This window comes from Haemorhous mexicanus, chromosome 10 (assembly GCF_027477595.1).
Source record: "Haemorhous mexicanus isolate bHaeMex1 chromosome 10, bHaeMex1.pri, whole genome shotgun sequence".
In the NCBI taxonomy this organism is placed as follows: Eukaryota; Metazoa; Chordata; class Aves; order Passeriformes; family Fringillidae; genus Haemorhous; species Haemorhous mexicanus.
The window spans coordinates 10,896,570-10,920,503 of NC_082350.1; the positions used below are offsets into that span (position 1 = coordinate 10,896,570).

Sequence of the window (23,934 nt, forward strand, 5' to 3'; positions counted from 1 at the left end):
ATTTATCTCCAGCAAGGAATCAAAGTGGGAATTGAAGGGAAAATTAAATATCTATCTCTTGCATGGTTCCTTCAAAAAAGACCAATTAAAGTAACCAAAAGGTCGCAGTGGTCTCTTTTGATGGTCAAAAAGAGGAGTGAATGGAGTGGAGTGAAGGGCATGTGGTCTTTTAAGGCTGACTCTGCCATGTGCACAAATACACAACTGTGCTGATATGCATTAGTTGAGGAGGGAAGAAGCCACTCACAGAAATTATTTTTCTGAGAGGAGCTGCTGAGAGCTTCCTCCACGCCTAATAACACCAATCACTGACTCATTTTGAATATTGACACTTTGCTAAACCACTAGAAAGCTGAACATGCCCTTGTGAACACACATGTTAAAAATGAACAAACCCTGGGAAATCTCAAATTGGCAAACCAAAACCACTACAACAACTGAAAGAAATTGTAATGCCAGAGCACTGGGCCCACAGCTGCACAGATGTGGGACTGCAAATGTAAGAATATCAAGAGACAAATGATTCATTAACTCTTTCCACTGCAGACTTCAACCCACAACCCACTTAGGAAGGGAATCTCTGGAGAGTGGCGACTGCTGGATGAGGCTGTCCTCCCAGAAGTGAACACAGAAGGAAGTAAGTGATGCTTTTTTTTCTGAATGAAAACTCACAAAGCCACCAATAAAAAATGTAATCTAGTTAGGTACATTCTTAGATGAATACATGGCTTGAGAGGCTTAGAGGGCAAAATAAATACTTTTCTATTTTTTTATGCTGATTTTTGTTTTCAGCAGTCCAAGCAGGGTGTACTATTCATATCATCTTTGGTCAAGGTCTGATCTTGCAATAGTATATGTGGATCAAGGCAACCATGAGAAATTTCACAGAAGTAACAGACCACTAAGGTACAAAAACTGGGGTATTATTTAGGCAGCTTCCTCTGTTACTGAAAATCTTTCCCTTCAAAATGGATGGAGCAAAACCAGTCTGTAATGTGATTGACAATTTTAAATCAGGCAGCAGACTTCTGAAAAATGTGTATCTGAAACTAGAAGTGATTATTTGTTAAAATGTCTAGATCTTAAAGTAGGCAGTGATGAGTTATTAGTGTCTGAAAAGAAAATGAAATATTTGGAAGAGAGTAGAAAAATGGCAAAAAATGGTCCATTAGACCAAAGCACTTCTGTACTCAAGTGAATGATTTCCTTCTGAAGTGATTACTTTGTCCTTGTTTCTCAATTAAGTAGCCTAAGAACAGCAAAATTCAGGACAAGGCTTCAAGCCTTACTTCAGAGCCACAAGGGCTAAAACATACTCTCAAAATAACAAAAATATCAGAATCTCACATACACCACTCAGGTTATAAGGTTTTAAGAAAAAAAAGAGAGTAAATGTAAATCTTCTAATGAAACTATGGGAACTTGAATGAGAGCCCTTCCACCTCCTTCTCTCAGACTCACAATGGATTTGTTTGCTTTTTTTCCTTTTGAAAGAACATGTTCTGGAAACTTTTAAGTAATTCCTTATGTGAACAAACAGTTCTGCTATTAAAACAAACCCAAATCTCAAAAATATAAAACAAAAACCAACCAAGAACAAAAAAAAAAAAAAAAAAAAAAGGCACAAAACTCCCTCTAAACATGCCCCTCAAAACAACCCAAAAACCTAACCATAATGCAATGGTTATAAAGCAGGGCATATCTACCTATATTTTCAAAGAAAAACCTCTCACACACAAGAAAGTGTATTTAAAATACCTTCTATTTGGCATTATTTTGGCATGCAGCATGCTGGATGTACATTTCATATGTCAGACCAGAAGAAGTAAATCAAAATCACAGCAAGACCAATAAATTATCATATACTGTATTCCTAAAGCAGTTAAATTAAGTGGTGTTTTGAATTACTGCTCACTCTGGGGACTAAGATAAACTATATGAAGCACATTAAAGAAAATAAGTCTACTCCCAAAAGTAAAAGCTTGTTTCACTAGACTGTTTTAAGCTAAAGTAGATAAAAGTTCCAGATAATTTTCCAGGGCACTTTCTCTACCATTCTTCTTAAATTCCTCCTGAGTTGAGAGGTAGCTTGATGTTGTTTACTGAAGCTCATGAAAAGCACTCACAGGGAGCCCTGGTGATCCCACTGCACCAGATAAGCCTGGGTCGCCCTTTTCTCCGTGTCTTCCAGGGTATCCCATTTGTCCTTTCCTTCCTGGAGTGCCTGGAGGTCCTTGCACACCACGGGGACCAGGAGGACCAGCACCACATGAGCAGAGGCCTTGACTTCCTACATGAAAGTGTCAATATTACATTGAAACAGCTCAAAAATTAATACACAAAATATAATGCTGTCCTTTTTCTTTTCTGTGTGAGTAGTGCACCATATTTAGACTATTTTATCTCACGTTATCTCACCTGGAGAGGATTATCAGTCTCCCTTTACAGTGCTGAATAACTCTGCACTAACAGGACTCTGCTGACTCAGAAGCCCCAGTGCCAACATTAACTCTGTATTTTGATGGGCCTACACCTCCAAGTTACCATGAACCTCTTGCACATTTAGATTTGACACTCCTGGCAAAGGTTTCATACTCAAATTGTTGTTATCCAGGCCAACTTACCCTTCTCTCCTTTTGCCCCTTTTCTTCCTGGAAGGCCAATCTGACCTTTTGGTCCAGGTTCTCCAGGGATCCCTCTGTCAGTACAGATTACACCTTTGAAAAAGCAAATTTTCCAGCCAGTATAAGTCAGGTTTACTGTTTCCCCAGCTTAGGTCATGTGTCCTCCTCTCCTTTGTTACTCTCACATGAAAAGTTAGTGATAATAATTAATGCTTTACAAGTTGTTGCTTATAGATTATACTGAAACAGACAGTATGGCTAGAGTTGATGTTGACACACTGCTTGTCATTGCCACTGTTATTTTTTTCTACTGAAAACTTTACTTTTTTTCTTTTCTAAAGGATGCAGATTTGAGTTCCCTCCTCAGTATTTTTAACTTGAACAGTTAAAAAATAGTCTATTAGACCAAAGCACTTTTAAAGTTTAATTTTTATATGTGTGTTACTTTTGCGGGTTTAAATCACCCAGAAAAAGATGAAAATCTTGAAATCTTGCTGATCAAAAGCTAATAGGAAAAATATGGTTTCAACATCCCATGAAAACTTTGAAATAGCTGTCAAAATGCACTTTTCAATTCTCTGTATTTGTAGCACCAACAAAAGCAATGGATATATTAATCTGCAGGATTCTATTCTTGTTATATGAATTGCTATTGAACCTACTGGGTAGTCCAGGTAAGCCTTGTCTTCCTGGCTGCCCTGGTAGGCCTGGTGGTCCGGGAAATCCCGGTCTTCCTGGGATTAATTCACCTGTTCCAGGCAAACCAGGGTCCCCTTGAAAGCCTTGAGGTCCTGGTGCCCCACTTACTCCTGGCAGGCCAGGAAGACCTGAAAAAAAAAGAAAGGTAAACAGCCCACACAGCATTAATGTGAGATATCAAGGAGGAAACTCCAGACCATTCAGGACTGCTCTGAAGAATAGTTTCCATATAACTAATGCCTGAATCCAAATCCTTAGGTTTTTCAGGATCCACAAGAAAAGAGGCTCTTGCTGTAGACCTTCAAATGCTTCTTTTCCTCCTTCCCTCCATTATCTCTTTTGCAGACATCCCAGTTACTCCAGCTCCTCATACAGAGCAAAGCCATCCTCAGCACATCCCTTTGTATCTTTTTGAGATGGAGGGCATTTAAGCACACCACTCCTGACACAGTTATACCATGGATTTACCATGGTAGTATTCTCCTTTGTCTTCTGTTCCTTTTATAGTCATTCCTAATGTTCTGCTGGGATAATTTTGTTTCTTTTTCTGGTTATTAAGTGCTGAGTTAATATTTTTACTGAACAGTCTTTACAGTTGGTGACTTGCACCAAGCAAGACCAAAGAACAGTTTTCTTTCAGCTGCTTTCTTTCCTTCCGGTGTATAGTTCGTATTTATCCTCTACTTCTCTTACTTGTTCCATCATATCCTGGTCTTCCTAGAAGGCCTGAAGGACCTATTGGTCCAACTGATCCCATTTCACCAACAGGACCTGGAAATCCAGGATCTCCTCGTGGACCTACAGAGAATTACAGAAACCTGTGAGTTGAACACCTTATGGAATTGACAGCTTAAATCTAAATTAAGCTGCAACCAAAATTATAATTTGGAAACTGCACAAGAGTAAAATAACTTATGAAGCATTTTAAAATGTGTAACAATTTAATTTTAAGGTGGGAGGATTTGGTTACTTTTCCATGGATTCCAGCCCATTTCACAAGCACATTTTTAACTCTTCATCACTTTGTAGGAGTATCTTTGTGCTATGTATTACAAAATGCTGAGAGAAATGTTTGGCTAAAATAAACATGTGTAGCATTTAAAATAAATATGGATTTCATGTTATGTGCTTTGGCATTACACACAGGGAGGCAATTTCAGGATCACCTTAGTTGAAATTATTCAGATTTTTAAAAGTATATTTTCAAAATTGCTACAAATAATAAAATTTAAAACTGCAATTTCATACTGATAAAGAAAATCTGAATCAGATGCAAATAGCTTCATTAAATTAGAAAAATAAAATGTTGGCAGTAGTTCTGTTCTCTATCGTTCTAAAGGCCTCTTTCTCTGAAGATTGTATCCACTCACACACCATGTACATGACTGAATGTTACTTGAGATATTAAACATTGGGTTGTTTGTTGTATGGGCTGGAAACCGTGGTAATCTGTGGAAAAAAATTAATTTATTTTAGGATAAGGCCCCTATATAATGGGGGCCTTATATATATATAAGGCCCCCATTATATATATATATATATATAATTTTCCCCCTGCAAGCTTGTAGTCTAAAATCTGTGTGTTGTGGCAATACTGAAAACAGGAATCCTAAATGACAATGGGAAGGCAGGTGTTCTTATTTGCTGTCCATTAACCAGCATGGGCTTATTTTTCATTGATTTTTTGTAGCTATGCTTAGGTCCAAGAACAAGAGAGTCCTTCAGATCTAGTTGTGACTGTATGCACAAAGATCTTTCACACAAACATTTAATGTGACACTTGTACGTTTAACATAGCTCCAGGAAGATCAGCAAGACAGACAAACACAAAATGTGGCTGAACCCACAAACAGGGGGGTGGCCTGTGACCACTGGGAGTATTTTAGGGTTCTGCCCCCTGCACCCCTAGTGACCACTTTCACACATCTTAGCAAAACAGGTCCTGCACTTTATACAGCACAAAGACTAGTCAAAAATAGATATAACCTTTTATAGGAAGAAGTGGAGTTGCAACAGCTCCAGGAGGACCTGGGGGCCCTTTTTCTCCTGGATCCCCCTGTAAGAGTCCAACAATAATTTTTTTTTATATACAAATATATGGTGTACTAGAATGTAACTAAATATTTCAACAGTGGGGAGATATATAAGGATGTGACACACACCGCCCAGGAAACTTGCTTTTGACACTTTGCAGCATTTAAAACCAAGCAAAAAGATTTAAAATAGTCATTATCTTTCAGGATACAAGTGGCTAAACAGTAATATAGCCATCACACATATCTATTTGACTCTTCAGAACATGTGACTGCTGTATTTGATTTCATTCATTTATTGTAAATATGACTCAACAACAGTAAATCAGTATCCGTTTAATTGAGAAATTTTGATTTAACAACAAATCTGTAATTAAAACTTACAGAAATTCTATATCAGGATTAGGAAATTACTTCTATGACAGATAAGCATAAAGAAAGTTTCACTGTCTAACAGCTATTGTCATTGGTAAGAGATACTCAAAGCTCTTACAAGAAGTTTAAAACATCTGCATTAGGGAAACATGAAAGTGTTCACTAATGGTGAGGAAAATCACTTCTGCTTGGAGGTTTTCTAAATTAACTTGGATTTTGCTACTTAGAATTGCAAGTGAAGTGGATTTTGGGAAGTCTTTTATGTGGCAAATTGTATTAGACCTTTTGCTTTGTAGATTAGAAATCTGCTCTCCTTTTTCAGCAACTGGGAAGTAAGAAAACAAGAGTGTCAATGTGGGAACTGCGTAGTGAGGCTGCATTCCCAGACTGGACTCCAGGGCCTTTTAGGACACAGACAAGGACAACTGGCTACCCATTCTTACACAAGTGAAAACAAGGCCTCTATGCCTCTTTCTTAGCTTTTTTAGCTTTTTTTTTTTTTTTTTTTTTAAATAGTATCTCTACAGTAGTTAGACAGTTCTGTCACTGACTGCTGCCCTCGATCTCTGGCCTGTTTCCTTTGACTGTATCTTGCAGAATGAAAAAATATATTTGTGTCCTGAAATGTCACTAGACTGACACCTGGGTCTTCTGAAATTGTTTTAAGCATCTCTTCCACACTTTAAATATCTTTCTGTTTTACTGTTTAGCCCTGGACTTTGGCACCTACACTTCTAATCCCTAGTGGAAAGCAGCAGGTACTGTAAAATAAAAGAGAGTCAGTGTCATCTAAGTGAGCCAAAGTAGGAAATGTTTAAACACAGCTGGTGTGAAGGAGTCCACTTCCTTACCATTCTGGTAAACATCTTGGAACAATTACTTGAGTGAACAGATTGAGATTTTGGTAAATCATGCAAAGAGGCCCATCTGAATGGAATTTTGCCACCTCATTTGGGGCCAGTTTTCATCCTCGTTTACAGGATCATGCTATTAATTAAATAGCAGCTTCCTTTACCTCCCCTACCTCCCTGGGGAATGCAGCTCAACAGTGAATACCTTGCAGAGTACTACATTTCATGGATTAGGTAGCTATGCTGGTATACTTACAGGTAACTATTGGGATTAACAATTCCTATAGTATGTAAAATAGAATTTCCATTCTCACCTGCACCAGCTAGGAATGTTTTCTTACATTGCTATTTACTACCATGGTGATGAATAATTATAACTATCATGAAAACAGTAAGCATTTACAGAAATTATGACTGTATAAAGGGAAATGGCCTGATAAGTGGGTACATTTGTGAGAAAATATTGGCACAGAGGGGATTGGGGTGTGAATGTGTCACATTTTTTACCTGAATGCCTGGATAGCCAGGTTGTCCAGGAAAACCAGCAAATCCTGTTTCACCCTGGAAAGGATCACATAAATACAATTTGATTAATCTGTTAAGACATAATTAATTGAGTAAAACGCAGTAAGGCAGTTATACAGTACTGTCATGTTATAATTGTGTCCAGAGAATTCACTGGGTTTGTACAGGAGGTGGTGTTTCACAGACTCTCTTGTGTTGGAAAATTCACAGCATGTATTGCCAGGTTATTCAGACAGTGCTCAGCAGATTCAGTGAAGCTGGGGCACAGAATTAGCTGGAATACATACCAGCAGACTCTGATAGACTGTCTGCTTAATACAGCTGAAATTGGTTTGCTGCTTGCTGAATGATTCTCTTAAACTACTGCATGGAAAGCAGCTGCACATCACCTCTCTTTTCTTTTTACGATTTTCTAATATACTCATCCAGCCAGTACTCAAACTCTTTAGGTAGGCTAGAGTGAAAAACAGAGTGAAAAGTATTTTTGCAGATAAAACAGTCACCTGGAACATAACTCTAGAGGCAGATATTTATACCTTAATGGGATTTATGAACAGCATGATCACCATCTTAACTAGAGTTGGGCAAGATACAGATCCATATGCATACATCTATTGTTCTTTATTCCAGTAAGATGTTCAAAGTTCATAATAAAATTTAGCAGACTTAGCATCACTGGAATTTCTCAAGCCCGAAACATGAACAAAACATGCATGCACCACAAAATTGCACATACAATGTCACCATTAAAAACAAAGTTAACATGCTGCATAACTTTTCTATTATGCTGTATGTGTGTCCCACTGACTTTTCCTCCTCCTTGCAGCTTCAGATCCCCTTAGCAAATTTCAGCCAAATTTCAGAGTGGCAGAAATTCAAAGACACAGTGTTCATGCAGCTTCTGTGGCAACAGGTAGCAGAACAGAAAAGAAGGAATGCAATCTGAGCTGTGAAGTATGTGGAAATTTCAAATCTGCATAAATCCACAGAAAACAAAATCTCATTAATCCCACTATTCAGAGAGCTGCTTATATTTTCTGCCTTCTTACCTTCATTCCAGGAAAACCTGCAGGTCCATAAGAACCAGGATGGCCCTAATAAAAGCAAGTAGACTGTAAGCTAAAACAGTAAAAACTTCTTTAAAATTAAACTATTCAGAACTACTGATAGTTAATGTTACATAGATAAATATTACTTGGGATATCTTCCAAAAACTTTGAAAAGCTTTTGCAAATAGTTTCTGTGAGAAATGTACAAGAATTAGAACTGTAGACCAAAGCAAGCCAGTCAAGTTTTCACTTAATTTTTTTACCATATTGCATCAAGCACAGTAGTGGAATACTGCTCACTTCAGCACTGTTAGGCAAATCCAGCACAAGTAAAGTTGCTGTAAAAAATTGGCATCAACATGTATGGAGAACATTAAAATTACTGTGTTAGTACTGTGCTGTTCCAGAGCAGCTTTGTGCTGGTCCAAATATTTAGGGGATAACCCTACAGATTTACTTTTTTTCCAAGGAAAGTCTGTATGAGTTTATGTTTAAGTCTGAGACAGGGTAAATCTCAGGGCAAGTCTCCTAAATATTCTATACAGGAAGCATGACAGATCAGTTTAAAAAATCCTTAAAGTCTTTCTTGAAATCTGGATAATTATAGTGTATTTGTGATATAATTTATTGTGCATTTGGGTATTTCTTACCCGCAATCCAGGGAATCCAGGAAGGCCTTTTTCACCTTTTTCTCCTCTCCCAAGTATGCCCTAGAGGAGTCAAAATAGGTTTTTTAACCAAGATGCTCAGTGAAGTGTGCCATACATTTTAATTTTTTTGCGTGTTTACTAAATGATGTATACATTACATAGATGGATCTTGTTTCACTTGTGAGGCTTAGTCACTGGGGCTGACTTCACACAGCATCACCAGCAGTGCCTAAGTAGTTTCAGTTATTTGAGAAAACTGCTCTAGTGTCTTCTCTAAGCTTCATATTATTTCAGCAGTTGAATTTATATCTATTTTTCTTAAAGTTTTGGGCATTGTTGAGCTGCTTCAGTGGATTTCTCTGTTCCTGCTTATGACTAACAAGTGCGTGTATTGTCATCTACATAGACAACTAGTACTGGAGCATGCATACAAAGCCCATCTTTTTCAATGTAAATATGATAGAAAAAGATTAGCTTTGTTTTCTTTTCCAGTGCCAAGTAACAGTGGTCTTTTTATGATGGAAAATGAACTTCTGAAAAAGTGCCAGACTTCCAACTCCGAAATGTGATGTTCATGCTTTTTGTTTCTTCTCTTCTACTACAAAGCTACATAAGTTTTTAGCATAAATCTTTTGTCTCCAATTTCCTCTTTTTTTCTGAGATCTGGCAGCTTCCTGCCTATGGATTTTCCTCTTCTGGCACCTCAATGTTTAAATTTATCTTACTGACAGAAAGAAAATGTAGAATAGACAGTAAAAAGTAACCTTCTCTCCAAAGAGGTGACTCTGCCTTCTCTACCCTTGGGGATATCCGCAATGTCAAGTCTTCCCTCAACCTTCTGTGGTAAATATACATCATGCCCCACTAAGAACACATTCAGATCTTCTCTGTTTCTCTTCCTGAGGAAAAATAATCTGTACTTGTCTTTTCTTCACAGTTCCAATCCATTATGTCAACAGCCCAACTGGCAACAACACTTTCTGCTACCAGGCAACACTCAATAGGTATGTATAAAACAGACTCAGAAAGATTTTTCCAAAGGGTTTTAAATATTTTTGCTTTCACACTGATTTAGGCAGTGATTAAATTTCACAGCAAAAAATGCTGTGCTTTAGAAGTTTAACATAATAACCACACAAGGACTTTGCCAGCACCATAGGAAAAAAAAGTCCCATTACTTACTTTGGGTCCACGTGGCCCTCTGTATCCTGTTACCCCAGGTAATCCTTTTTGGCCCTACATGTGAAAGGAAAGGTTTTGTGCATATTAATATGCAGGATTGGCCTATGTGCTGCTTAACTTTTTTCAAGTCCTACTCTGAATTAGAAGTGTTAAATGGTATGTTTTTAAGCACTGGGTGTACTTCTTTAGTGTCCTAGACACAAGAAAAGCAAGAAAAACTTTTATGTACTTATCTTTATTTCTGTTAATGCTGTCAAACTAGCATAATGACTGTGGAGGGAGATTTATGTATCTTTTCACTTCCAAGGATCTGCAAGTCAGGGCTTTGTTCCTACAAACATGCACGACATTAGTTTTTTTTAATTTGCTGCTCTTCTTGGTTTGATGCAAGTACTCACAAGCATAAATCTACACTTTGGAGCACAGCCCTACTCTGAATGGCTGCTTGTATGGCCATGATTGTGTCATGTTGTGGAGCAGCAAATGTCCCACTTCCCAGGAACGTGAGGAGTTTATGGAGGTTCTTTTGGTCCTTTCCCTCTCTTCCTATACCTGTACAGCAGCTGTTTGCATGATCAAAGCCCTAGGTCTAACATGTGAAATCTACTGGTTCCCTGAGTTGAGGCTGCAAGGAGCTGGCAATGCCAACATCACCTTTTCACTTGTGTATTTGAGGAAATCAGACTTGAGGATGCAGAGGACTCTTTAACAATATAGGGCTCTGTAACACAGCTTTTGTTTAAAAAAAACGTGGCTTACAAACATTCTAATGTTCCAAGCCACTCAGCTGTAGCTATGGTAGGTGTGATCTTGAAGAAGTATAAGTTGTTCAGGAAAGTTGTGGATGCCCCATTCTTGGAAATGTTAAAGGCCAGTTTGGATGAGGCTTTGAGCAATCTGGTCTAGTGGAAGGTGTCCCTGCCTATGGCAGGGGGTTGGGACTAGCTGATCTTTAAGGACTCTTCCAACCCAAACCATTCTATAATTCTGTGACAAAACTTGCAATAAAAACTGACAACAAAATCACACTTGATTTTTATATTAAAAAGAGCACCCTAGAAGGGTTAGGGTTAGTTCAAAACTGTAGACTGGAGTACAGTTGCCAGTGACATGCAAAATTTATATTGTATTAAATAAGTAAAGTATTAGTGAAGAGCCACAAAGGGATTCAATATCACAGTAATCAAATTTGCCAAGATGCCTGAAATATGGTTTGCTAATGACAAAAACTGAAGAAAACCAAAGCAAGGGCAGTATCTCCTTTCTGCATCAGGACAGTTTTCCCTCCAGGACATGAGCTAAAGTACACATGGGGTATCCTCTCCTGAAAGCTTGTAGGAAGGGTGCTGAACACAGCATTCTGCTGCAGCTGGTCGTTTCTTACAGAAAGATAGGTATATCTTATGACATCCTTGCCAAAATCACATCACAGGATTGTACTGGCCAGGTTGAGCACTGTTAAATATGATGAAAAATTAACACCTTTTGTCCTTTGAACAGCTGCGCTCCAGGAGGTCCAACTAACAGTGGTGACCCAGGTGGCCCAGGCAGTCCAATGTCCCCCTGTGAAAGCCAAAGCAACAGCAGAGATGTTCCATGCAGTATTTCAGTGACACTCAGGCTGTTTTCGTGTTGTACCATAGCACTACATATTTCTGTACTCACTGAAAATGTACTAATTACCTGCAGATAAAGGTTTGCACTGAGATCTGTAAGCCTCTTTACCATCTGCCCAGATGAGTAAGGCTGGCAATCTAATCTCCTATTCTCCTGACTCATTAAAAATGATATTACAGCTAAGGAAATAAATGAGAATGCCTGACTCCTGCTCCAAATCTGCTGTGGAGATAGCAGTTACAGGACTGTCAAATCTCTTATATGTACATACAGTCTCTCATGTTCTAGACCAAAGCCTTTGAGCACAAATTCCTGAATGCAGCTCACTGAAGGAATTCCTTCTGCTCAGAATTAATTGGGTTGATAACTTCTGTTCTAACTTGATTAGCAGGACACAAAGCCACAAATGAATGGGTTCCAGGGAACTCAACAAGACTCTATTATTCTTCTAACTCTACAGCAATAATATATTTAATATTATTTGTTTTCTTACCGGCTCCCCCTTTTGTCCATCCACTCCAATCCCTGGATTTCCCTAATTAATAAAGAATGTAAACAGTTTCAGCATGATCAGAAAATATTAACATTAGAGTTTAATCAAGTAACTCTTTTGAAAAACTTGATAACAAATAAACAAAAGGAACATTTCAAATACTTGTATAAATTATTATTTCACTAACAGCTTCAGAAGTTATTACCTACCTGTTCACCTGGCAAACCAGGGTACCCTGGAACACCCTTTAAAAGAGAATGAAGACAAGTCAATATGTCTGATTTAGAGACCGGTTTTGAAAATTATTTCCTCTTGCTCTTAGGACCTAGAGGCAGCATTTTTTCTTGGGGTGTACCTATTCCAAAGTGCAATTTACTTCACTTGGTCACTGCTTTCAGGAGCGCTGACCTCTGGTTTCCCCCTTTCCTGTCTCCCACAGGTGGTCTTGGGAAAAGGGGTTAAGGAGAGAGCACTAGGAGCATTTCTCCATGACCACAGACTGCCAGGATGAAATATGTTCATGCAGACATGGGAAGGAACAACATATTCCTCAACTTCCAAACTCATAAGGTAAAGCAAAAATCTATCTTATTACCTGCCTGAAAAGTTACTTTTAGGTTTTGATTCACATTAAGACAAGTTCTAAAATGGGTAGACAAGAACGAATGCGTATGCTAATACAAGGCTGTATAACTGAGGGGATCTTACAGGCAAGCCTGGATGGCCTGGGTATCCAGATGGGCCCGTTGTACCTCTTGACCCCCTAGGTCCCTGGAAAAGATTGAAAAAGGTCTTTTTGTGAACACAGAAAGAACTTGCCCTTTTCCACACAAACACAGCCCCTCTAAAGCACCTTGGACTCAGCCTACTGGCCACTGGATTCCACCCACAGCCCAAAGCTTACACCATGCCTGCAATCTCCCTGTGATTAGAGCAGCCCAGCACCAGCTTCTGGGTAATGCTGGACAAGGCACAGTTCTAAGCTGTTAATGCACTGAGAGTTAACTTTATCAGCAGTTGTGCTGTACTGCAGGGACTTGTTACAATTCATCAGTGAATGCCTTTTTGAAGGGTATAACAAGAGGAACCCAAAGGCATCAAGAATGTGATTCAGCAACAAAATTAAACTCTCTCTTCTTCTTTCATGTTCTTATGGCTGAAATATCATATAGTGCTACTTATTCTTGGGAGACCCATCAGATACTGCAGAAGAAGTTTTCACATCTTGAATTTCACAGAGAAAATACTCTGTGAATACCAGGGCAACAGCTGCTCTACACACAGCTAATGCAGGTGAGGGGGGTCTGTTTCTACTCCCTTTAAGCCAACATGAACTAGCCATGGGAACAGACTATACAGACTTGATGTTTCTGAGACTTTATTCTGGAATTTTGCTATTTAAGGCAGGCAGAGAGAAACCCCAATATTTCTTACCATAGAAAGGAGAAAAAATGGAAGACCTTGAAGACAAAAAGCAGTTACAAAACCCACTGACTGTACTTACAGGCATGCCAGGGGGTCCAGGATCACCTCTCTCTCCCTGTAATGACAGTCATTGGCAAATGAACCAGTTCAAACTTTCTTGGGGGTATTTTTTAACTTTACAGATTCTAAGATCATAAAGTAGCTGTTAGAGTTGTATATGTGTTTTTAAATTTTTTTCCACTAAGTTTTATAGCTAGTGAGGTGTAATGGAACAATGACATTTACCATACATGTTTTCCTACAAATAGATGATTTTTTTCACAATCAGATACTTACCGGAAGTCCTTTTCCAAAATGTAAAATATACACTGAATTTCCTTTTTCTCCTTTTTGCCCTGGAATTCCCTTTAAAGAAAAAGAGTCTTTTAAAACATGATCCGCTTACTGATATCCTACATTTCCATGGAGAATGTATAACTTCTCAGGCTGTGACTTTCTGGTGCCCCTATATCACAAGGAATCCACTAGGGTCATGAACTATCATTTTATCTAACAAAACTTTCAGTACAGTTGAGCAAACCAGGTTCCCATAGCTTCTGGACTCCTGCTTTGTTAAGGTGCTCCTTAGCACTTTTGTCCTTCAATATTCTACAATCTTCACTTTACTTGCAGAGGTATTACAAATTAGGTTATTAGTAAATTTATAATGTTGTGTCTTTCATAGCATGAAACTGTATTTTATTCTAATTGTTATTATCTTTTATAACATCATTACACTCTTGCACCCTCTCCACGTTTTTCTAATGGCTGAATTCAGCATTTTATTTAGCTCTCACTAAACACATTTGATTTTTCATGCAAAGTGCAGTTGTTTTTATTGTGTTACTTAAAAGATTTCAGGGAAGCTGTTAGACCAACTAATCAGCTCTTATTCATTCAGAACTAAAACTTGTTTCCGCAATAAATCAAAGACTGGTGACTAGAATTGTTCAGCAAAATTTCTTTGTAGCTACAGTAATTTCTTTCCCTTAATGACAAGAATCTTTTTATCTTCAGTAGTTGAGTACTGCTAACACAGCTACTTAAACAATTTTAAAGTGCCTTCCATTTTACCAGAAAAAGTAAACAAATATTAAAGTGCTAATTTCAAACATTTTACCTGTGGAACGATCTCTGCAAATACAGATACATGTCTAGGCAAGACTAGGAGTGCACAGAGCACATATGTGTAAAAAAGTGGTACCAAATCTTAGAGTGAAACAGGACTTAGCCTTGTTGAACCTTCCACTTATTTCTAAGTCATCTCATGTATGTCCTTGCTAGTCATGCCTTTAAGAAATTTCAAGTACTAATGAATGGTAAGGGGGTTTCAAGCTACTCCTTTTCAGCTGGAGTGGCAATTCTGGGGAAACAAGACAGAATTTAACTTTCAAGGCAGCCATATGTACTTCAAGGATATAGAAGCTTATTTCACTTTCAAGCTTAATCTGTTAAGGCAGTGTTTTACTCCCATTAACCTGAGTAAGTATTCCTGGGAATTCCTTGTGCAGCACTGTAAAGCTGATGCCACAGTCTGTCTAAGAGTCATTTAAAGAGCTGTTAGGAGGGGAAATGCACATGCACAGTGGGGATGCCTTTCACATACATAAGGACCTCTTGGTCCCATGTAACCGTTTTCTCCTGGGAATCCTGGGTCTCCCCTCGAGCCATTGCAGCCATCCAAACCATGCTTGCCTCTGGGTCCTTCCCTTCCTGGGAGGCCCTGAAAGACAGTTTAATATTGATGAGAAATACACCATGATTAATGGGAAATTGCTTTTTAAATTAACAGAACAGTTCAGAAACAAATATATCTCAGATGTGAATGAGATGACCTCTCACAGTGGTGCTGGTTTCAAATTCTTTTTGCATTAGAAATGTCTTCTATTCTGAATAGATTTTTTGTGGGGTAGAACAAATGAGGTAAGTCTTTTGTTTATTTTTCTTTTAATTCTGTTACTAAAGTTTTCTTTATACCCTTAAAATTTTTGCCCTCCTGTTTTGCCCTCCTCCTAATCCATATCTCACAGCAGAAAATGAGTAAATAATTGTACTTGGGTGCACTGGTGATATGGCCAGCACTAGACCCACTACAGCTATAAAGCTGAAAAAAAACACCAAAAAACCCAAAAAATAAAAAAAATAATAATTTCAAGCAGCCTCATGCTTTTTAATTTTTAGGATAAAACAAGTAAAAAGAGGACATAGCTTGACCCAGGCACACAGTAATTATAGAGATTGTAGTTTTTCTAACCTAGTAATAACTAACCAGTGTCCAGATAAGGATTAGTTCTACTGAAAGTTAGGAATTGGGCAATGAAACAATGAGATTTTTTTTGGAATGATCTTCCTGTTGGAGGAGAAAACCTATTTTTCACAGAATTAAAGATTTTTGTAATGACAAAATATTAATTTTGACACAAATTCTTTTTTGGGGGTGGGGGATAAGTCTGAAAAATCATCAAGAGAGTATCCTGATGATTTACCTGAAACACTTTTGTCAGTTGTACCTTCTTCTTGTCTGTAAATACTTCAGTCTAATTTGTGGACACTGTTTTTAAATTAACATTCTTTGCAAAAAGAATATACATTTCTCGGGAACGCTTCCTTTTTTTTGTGCCAGATTCTGGGCTTGTGACCTCTGCACTATCCAGACATTTTGGCAACAGTCCCACTGTCAAATGTGGACAGCTGACAAGCAGATGCTACAACACCCACTCAGCTTTTGGTTCTGTTTTTACTTTCAAAATTCAACATTTTAACTTTGTTTGATCCACATGAAACTGGTAGCATCACAGGAATTCAGTTCTAGCAGGGTATTTTGAAAAATGCATTATCTAAGATACTATTTCACCAATTTTCACAATTGAAGAAGACATTAATACAAAAACATTATCATATGCTTATAAAGACATATTTAGGACCCACTTTGTTTATTCAGTCCCTATTCAGGTTAAAATTACTGGATTCAGTGGTTGGGTTTCTTCCTGCAAAAGGACTACAAGCAAAAATCAGAATGTCTGAACAAAAACCAGTGCATTGTTTGACATATTTTCAGAGATGTTAAAAATGAACCAAGCAAACTACAGTGTAATATAGAACCTGAGAAAAGAAATACTCTGCTTTTAAGCCTAGTGGTATTCTCTGCCTTCACTGCCCCACTCCTGCATGAAAATTCTGTACCTACCTCTTTCGGATTTGATGGTGTTTGTTATCAACAGGAAACACAGTTGAAGTTAACCTAGTTATTTTACATTTTTCAAAATGTGTAACTCTCTGAGAGAAATGTTAGAGGACTTGCTATGAATTTATGGGACCTGTAATTTTTTATAAAGAAATATTTGTTTAATACGTACAGGAACACCATCTAAACCAGGAAATCCTGGGACTCCAGTTGGGCCCTAAAAACAGGTGATATGAAAAAACAAAGTTTATGAGGTCATTTCTTAAAAAGAATGAAAAACAAGAATATGTGCTACTATATAGCAAGAAACAAAAATCCAGTCTTGTTTAAAATACGAATCAAAAGCCATAATTTTCAGAAATTAAGTATCTGAAAAAAACTTCTACGGGTCTAGCAGAAGACTAGTGCCAACAGTTACCTGTGTAACAGGTGGTGCTAACACCTAATACTCAATAGCTATTCATACTCCAAAGATTATAAAATGACAGAACAGGAAGTTACCTGTAACTTATAAAATATTTCTGTACATAATTTCACGATCTTACTCCTGTTTTGATAAAATTTTTGTTACAGCATTTACATTTCTGGCGTGCTAGATACTGACATTAGTGATTTCACTCTGAGATCAGTTAAATTAGACTATTAAAACTAATATGAGGTACCAAGGACCAGGGATTGTACAGATATGAAAGATATGAATCTGAACTGCAATTTATACTCTCTAAGTGGTAAAAAAATTCTGTTTAGTGCAGCATTTTTAAAAGCACCATACTCCTCCCTCCAGCTCGACATTTCTACACATTCTTTGAGATTAAGGAGGATGACGTGATATGTGACAATCAGAGTCTGTCTGTTCACCATATTTCACATCTTCTGACGATTCTAATTCTGCAATCTACAGCAAAACAACCTCCTGAAATATTTTTTCAAGAAATATCTGTAATTAACTTCTGTGAGAATTTTGTGTGAGCAAGAGTATAGTTTGGCAAATGCTTTTTGATCATTCAGGTTCTGTTTCACTTATCAACATTTAACATTACACACTCTATATAATTAAAAGAGCTGTCTGTGGTGTTTCCTACCTTATCACCTTTTTCTCCAGCTGGCCCAGGCTTCCCATTCTCACCTCTCTGTCCTTTCTCCCCTGGCAGACCAGCTGGTCCTGTAGATCCCAAGGACCCAATCGGACCTTGAGCTCCCAGCTCACCAGGCTGACCCTGAAAAGAGTCCAAAGAAGTGAATGACTACTGCTGTAGCCCCCACAGCAATTCAGAGATGACCCTGTGCATAAAAGAAGGCTTACAGTGTATAAATATTCATGATTCAAAACAGCTGCTGGACAGCCTGCAAAACTGTCTCACGAATTAGGTGCCGTAGGACCTTCAAATTTAACAACTTGCTGAAGGTGATCATTTCTTTTCACCTTCATCAGGTCTCCAAGACCACCTCTCTGAGATGCTTGGGATAACCTCCAAGTCTTCCTGGCTCCTGCAATTTAAGTATCACCTTTTGCAAGCCTAGGACTTCAATGAGCATTGTGTTTTCCCACCAGAAACATGAGGAGCCCTTTTAGACAAAGGGACTTTGTACACAATTAGAACAATCTAGCAAGTTCTCTCTTTCAAGTCATAATACGCCAGTTAAGTTTTTCTAGCTCACATTTTTCATAATCACTCTCATATCTTAGTGCCTCATATAAAACTTGTGAAGTTCCTGGAGAAAAAAAATAATAGTTTACATATAGCTATATAATAGCTAACATATTTACAGAAAGTATCAATTTTAATAGATTGTGTTAAAATGGTTTGCGAGGTTGAAGAATGTAATTTATCTATATGGCTCTAAATTGAGTATTTGTACCTTCATTACCATACAATCTCCACAGATTTCTATTAACTTTTCCAAGGTAATAGACATTCTCCTAAAGCAAAATTGCTCCCCATGCCAACTGGACTTTTCAGTCTATAACACTGGTGTGCAGTTGTTTCAGATGTGTTGCAGTTTTTGTTCTGTGCTGCTCAACAGCTATGCAATCAGAGATTCAAAGTGCTGAATGAAGCAAGCTTTCTAATCAGGCTTCACATGTGAGCTGTCTACACTTCCACCCTACAAAAATCTATGTATTTGCAGGTCTTTATTTTGCTTACATATATTTTTCATTTTCTATCATTATCCTTGTTTACCTATAACTTGTTCTGTTTCCAAACTGAAGACTGTTTTGCTTTCAAGACTTCATCCATTAATTATACTAAATTATTATAACTATAATTAATTATATTAGTTACACAGTATGTATAATCAATCAATATTTCATTATAGTATAGAATTAATTATTATAATTAATTATAATCCTGTATTTTAAAAGAGAGCAAAAGGAAACCTCACACATTCCTGACAAAACCATATGGCATTAGGACCACTTGAGGGCAGTAAAAGATATTTCAGTATTCACAGAAATAAGAGACTATATCTTTACTTTTATGAATGGGTTGAAGGAAGAAAAAAAAGGATGGAAATGAAAGATGATTGAAAGATATGTAACTTCAGGAACCAAAAGAACTGAATGCTTCTCAGTGTAAACATTTCAGCAGCCTGTCTGGATAAAATCTTGTTAATTACAACCAAGGACTCAAACTTCTTTTACTTTTTATTTATTTTCTCATTGTCTTTTTAAAATCAGTGTGATTTGATAGTGAAAAGAAGTGAAAAAATGTATGGTATGCATCATTCAATCAAATCAACAAAACAACAGAGAAGTTAATTTAATACATGTTTGAACAAGAACATAGTATAGGTTCCTTCCACAGTGGAAGTAGGGCTGGATGACCAGTGGCCCTTAAACTATGAACAAGAACTTAGTCCAGAGGCTGGGAAAAGAAGTCCTACACTTAGAAATAAGGACCACCTGAAAAAAAGAATCCTCATATGAGTCATATTCCATTTACTTGCTCCTCACACTTCAGCCTTGATCCTGCTTCCAGAGAAATCACTGACAAAAATTCCAGGGTAGACTTAGCATGCTGTCTTCTCTAATAGTTACAATTTTTGTGATACCAGAATTTCAGCAGTGTAAAATATTGTGCAAATTAAGTGCTACTGGTATTAAAAGCTGATGATTCTGCATCCTTGTTAACAGTGAATGGACAGTTGGGATTCTGGGTGTTGAGTGTTTGCTTGCATGAGCAGTTGCAACCTGTCTACTCACAGAGACTTACTCATTCTATGTTAGAATGAATTTATTAATTGAAGTACTTCTAAGGTAGCTATTATGCCCTTTAAATACTTGATTGAAAAAATAATTGGACAACCATTTTAATTAAAGCATCATTTTGAGTATAAGTGAAATTAATCAGATTAATATTATAAAATACAACTCTTTGAACCATTAAATTTACTGGAAGTGGTATGGCTTTTTAGTTCTCTAAACTATCTATTACCTTGCAAAATGCATCATTCATCAACAGGAAAAGAAAAGCATAAGATGTTTTGCACTAAGTTTTTAATGCATTTGTATTTTAGTGCATTTTGTTGACAACAGGTTTCTGCAGCAACTTCAGTATTTTTAATAAATAGTGTATATGCTCTGCACTCAAGAGTTGAAAGAGAAAATTTTCAAAACAGGTTATATCCTTTGGACAGTTAAGAAACATGATTTTTATTGCACTCAGAAAAAAAAAAAGCCGAGACACTGTAGGCATTCTGTGGTAGTCATTATAATTAAAAAATTAACACTTCCAGGACATGTAGTCCTTTAGGCTGGTAAAATGTCTTCATTCGCTGCTACACTGTGAATTTAATTGACTTCATGGTCCTCAGTAGAAGGTAGTGAAGTCATAGAACAGAGTCACTGAATTCAAAATTCACAATGGGTTTGGCAGCTGATACAACTTTAGCATGCCATGTGAAGCTGATGGATTCTCTCTCTTTCTTTCAGCTCAAAGACTGATAATGACTGGAGCTTTGTTAAGACCAAACTGATACCGTGCCATAACATCTATTATCACATCTATTATTTGTGCCCATCCAATGTGACTACCACAGCATTACAGTCTCAGGACAGCTGTAAAAATAAAGAGGATGAAGGTAGTCATGCTCATGTGGAAATGACAAATTAGCTCAGATAAAATGAACAGAATATTATGCCCACTCTGCCATCTGATGCCAATAAATTCCTCTAGGTTTTCAGTGCCTTGTTAATTGTCTAGGTCAGGAGCTACCATGCCAAGACTATGGTCTGTTATTTTAGCATATCCTGGGCTTGACCTGCAGTAAGAAATTGACTTTAAGAAAAACAAGGCTATATTTTTTTTTAATTAACTATGCTTCCTAAGACTAAGACTGCAAGCACTTCAGAATCATGCAACAAAACATCTAATGCTGTTTGGAAAAGGCAATGGCCAAGGTTAACTGGATTTTTTTTTTTTTTAATGCATGAGACTGAAAAGTATCTGATTTTGAGAATGCCTTGAGCACTTAGCTGTCTCAAACACAATGTTTTAAAGGAGTCATAATTGGAAATACAAAAAGTCATGCTACTCAAGTGAATTGTCTTGCTTCTCGTTATCAAAAAAGTCAAAAGAAGCCCAGTTATCACCTTCAGTGAGGACAGTACCCTGTGTTACAGGCCATGGAGATGTACCAGTGATTTGTGAAATGCACTTACCTTCTGTTCATGAGAACAAAAGTGAAAATGCCCAGCAATTCCATACAGATTGTAGGCAAATAATACAGCAGCCCTTTCCTCTGTGCACTGGACTCTGGCTTGTAACCAGTCTTTCTCATTTCACTAGGAGCAGGACAGAGCAAGAAGAAAAGGAAAGCAGTCTGTGGGCAAGAGAGGAGTGCTCACAAAGGCATTTGGAGAGATGTTTCATTTTGTAGTTTGCTTAGTGAGGTGGGGGCATCTGCTACTGCTCTAAGCTCCACCCATGTCCTCTCCCCTTTTGGAAGAGCTGGTCAATTACACAGCAAAGCCACAGCTTCCAGGGTTTGGAGGGGTGTCCATTCTGGGAAAATTCTACTCCTCACTGTGTAAGACCAGAACCAAACTAATTTTTACTGTAAGTCAAGGTTCAAAAAAACCCAGAACAAACCCTCTTCTAAATATAAACCTGATTAAAATGAGATAAATCTGAGAAATCACACAATTTGGCATTAAATCCAGTCTCTTGTTCTTAATAGGTTAAATGAATAAATTTTTTTTCACAGATTTTTAGCCAAGTAAATGCAATAATAATACTTAGAGCTTGAGAATCATAGACTTTCATAGAATGGTTTGAGATAGAAGGGATCTTAAAGATCAAGTAGTTCCAAACCCCCTGTTATGGTTGGGATGACCTTCCACTAGACCAGGTCATTCAAAACCTGGCCTTGAACACTTCAAGGATGAGCCATCCACAATTTCCCTGGGCAGCCTGTGTTAGGGCCTCACCACCCTCACAGTGAAGAATTTCTTCCTCATATCCAATCTAAATTGTCTTTCAGCTTGAAGCCACTACCCTTTGTTCTGTTACTACAGGCCCTTGTAAATACTCTATCTTTCTTGTAAAGAAGATCTGAACCATGCTCTAAACTACTGGAAAATTTGGCAACTTATCATATTTGGCAACTTTATTATATTTTTCAATTATATAATATACTATAAGAACAAAACCCCTGATGATGCAGTTTAGTATTCACAGAGATACTTCACAGAAGCATGAGAAATCACAGTGAATGCTGAAGACATCATTCACAATGTATACTTAGGTTTGTGTTTTAACCCTGTGGGACTATGAAAAGAAAAATTATCCAATAAGCCAGTGGGTGTCACTATTGTGTTAAACAAACTCAACAAATCATAATTTAGTACTGAAACTCTTAACTACTAATGGCTGAAAGGTACAAATAGAGAGCTACAAATAGAGCATAGATCTTATAGACCACAAATAATTAGCATCAGCTTAGCTAATAAAATTGAGTTTTGCTCTGTACTATTTTATTGAAGTCACTGATGACAATTTTTGGTTGATTCAAACCAGTAAAAAAGAATGCTTTTTGTAGAGTTTTATCTTGCTTGATGTAGAAAAGCTTGGCAATCTGCAGCAACTGAGAAAAAATACCATTTTCAGTATAGTAGGATAGGGGAACCAAAAGTATTAAGAAAGAAAGATGCTCAAGAACAAAAGGAGGTATAATTAATAAGGTCAACACTTCTGAAAATTTGAAAAATGTCTAATATGAAAAATGCTAATTTACAGATGCTGTAGCTGGGCATCATGTATGACAAACCACCTCAAAGAGACCTTGCAGTGATTGGTGTGATTCTCCTTACGGACTGGAGTGGTTCTGTTCCTATTCCACATTCTGGTAAGCAGGATCCACTCCCTACCAGTTTGAATCCTAACTTCTGCAGGCAGAAGAAAAAAAAAAAAGTGAGGTCTGCTTCAGATATAGATTTAGGGGTCTAATTTCTCTGGGTCTGTTTTATAGAAAAACATAATATGTTTTCAGTGAATGTAAATGAAATGTGTAACTGGTCTCAGCAATCTTCTGCTTTAAAACTGCTTTAAAAATTACAGCTAATGTACTGGGAAAAAATGATCAACAAGTAGGTGGCAAATAATGGAAGAAATCTAGATTTCCTCAGATGCTAGTGCACATACACCTCTGATAGTGCATTTGAGACCAAGCAGAAGGATTTTACATATTTATTTCCTGAGTTGCAACTTGAAAATTCAAATACAAGTACTGGATATTCCATGTGAATGACAGACATGCATACCAACATGCATGCCAACATGCAAAAAAAGTGTGTTTTAATAAACGCCTCTTACTTCACAAAACAGACAGAATTTGCACAATTTGCAGAGTTAGTGCATTTTAAATATATTTACACTGTGCTGTAAATTGAACTCAAATAACCCATGGAACCCACTAAGGAAATTTGGCAGCTCACAAGATCAACTGAGATGTTACAAGAGAAGCAGTGCCAGAATATTGACTTACTCGCAGGTAACTTTGCTCATTCTTACCCCAAGGCAGTGCATTCTTGCCCTGCAGTGACTGATACCAGCTGACTTCCTAACTTACCTGTGACACCCAAGTGACTCAGCATCTCTTGTGAATGCTTACTCCTTACATCTGAAGTGTCAGAAAGTGTAAAACCCTCCTCTTAGATTTCTGTTTGCTGCATTCTCCCCTACACTA

General features: G+C 37.5%; 1 protein-coding gene and 1 long non-coding RNA gene across 2 annotated transcripts in view; one reads left to right on the forward strand and one right to left on the reverse strand.

Annotated features, from left to right (window-relative positions):
* Nucleotides 1–23,934, reverse strand: part of COL4A4 (collagen type IV alpha 4 chain) — a 56,756-nt gene that overhangs the window by 26,658 nt on the left and 6,164 nt on the right. The window contains exons 4-21 of the mRNA XM_059855298.1: nt 17,829–17,963; nt 16,919–16,963; nt 15,169–15,285; nt 13,860–13,928; nt 13,603–13,638; nt 12,807–12,869; nt 12,308–12,343; nt 12,099–12,140; nt 11,471–11,551; nt 9,989–10,042; nt 8,807–8,866; nt 8,157–8,201; nt 7,090–7,143; nt 5,310–5,379; nt 4,017–4,121; nt 3,287–3,451; nt 2,621–2,717; nt 2,127–2,286 (exon numbers count right to left, since the gene is read on the reverse strand). Coding sequence (XP_059711281.1) covers nt 2,127–2,286; nt 2,621–2,717; nt 3,287–3,451; nt 4,017–4,121; nt 5,310–5,379; nt 7,090–7,143; nt 8,157–8,201; nt 8,807–8,866; nt 9,989–10,042; nt 11,471–11,551; nt 12,099–12,140; nt 12,308–12,343; nt 12,807–12,869; nt 13,603–13,638; nt 13,860–13,928; nt 15,169–15,285; nt 16,919–16,963; nt 17,829–17,963 — 1,434 coding nt within the window. The remainder of the gene's footprint in view (nt 1–2,126; nt 2,287–2,620; nt 2,718–3,286; nt 3,452–4,016; nt 4,122–5,309; nt 5,380–7,089; nt 7,144–8,156; nt 8,202–8,806; nt 8,867–9,988; nt 10,043–11,470; nt 11,552–12,098; nt 12,141–12,307; nt 12,344–12,806; nt 12,870–13,602; nt 13,639–13,859; nt 13,929–15,168; nt 15,286–16,918; nt 16,964–17,828; nt 17,964–23,934) is intronic.
* LOC132331673 (uncharacterized) lies at nt 544–13,917 on the forward strand. The gene is made up of 3 exons (XR_009487655.1): nt 544–637; nt 9,744–9,810; nt 12,538–13,917. It is a non-coding gene; the product is annotated as an uncharacterized LOC132331673 (long non-coding RNA).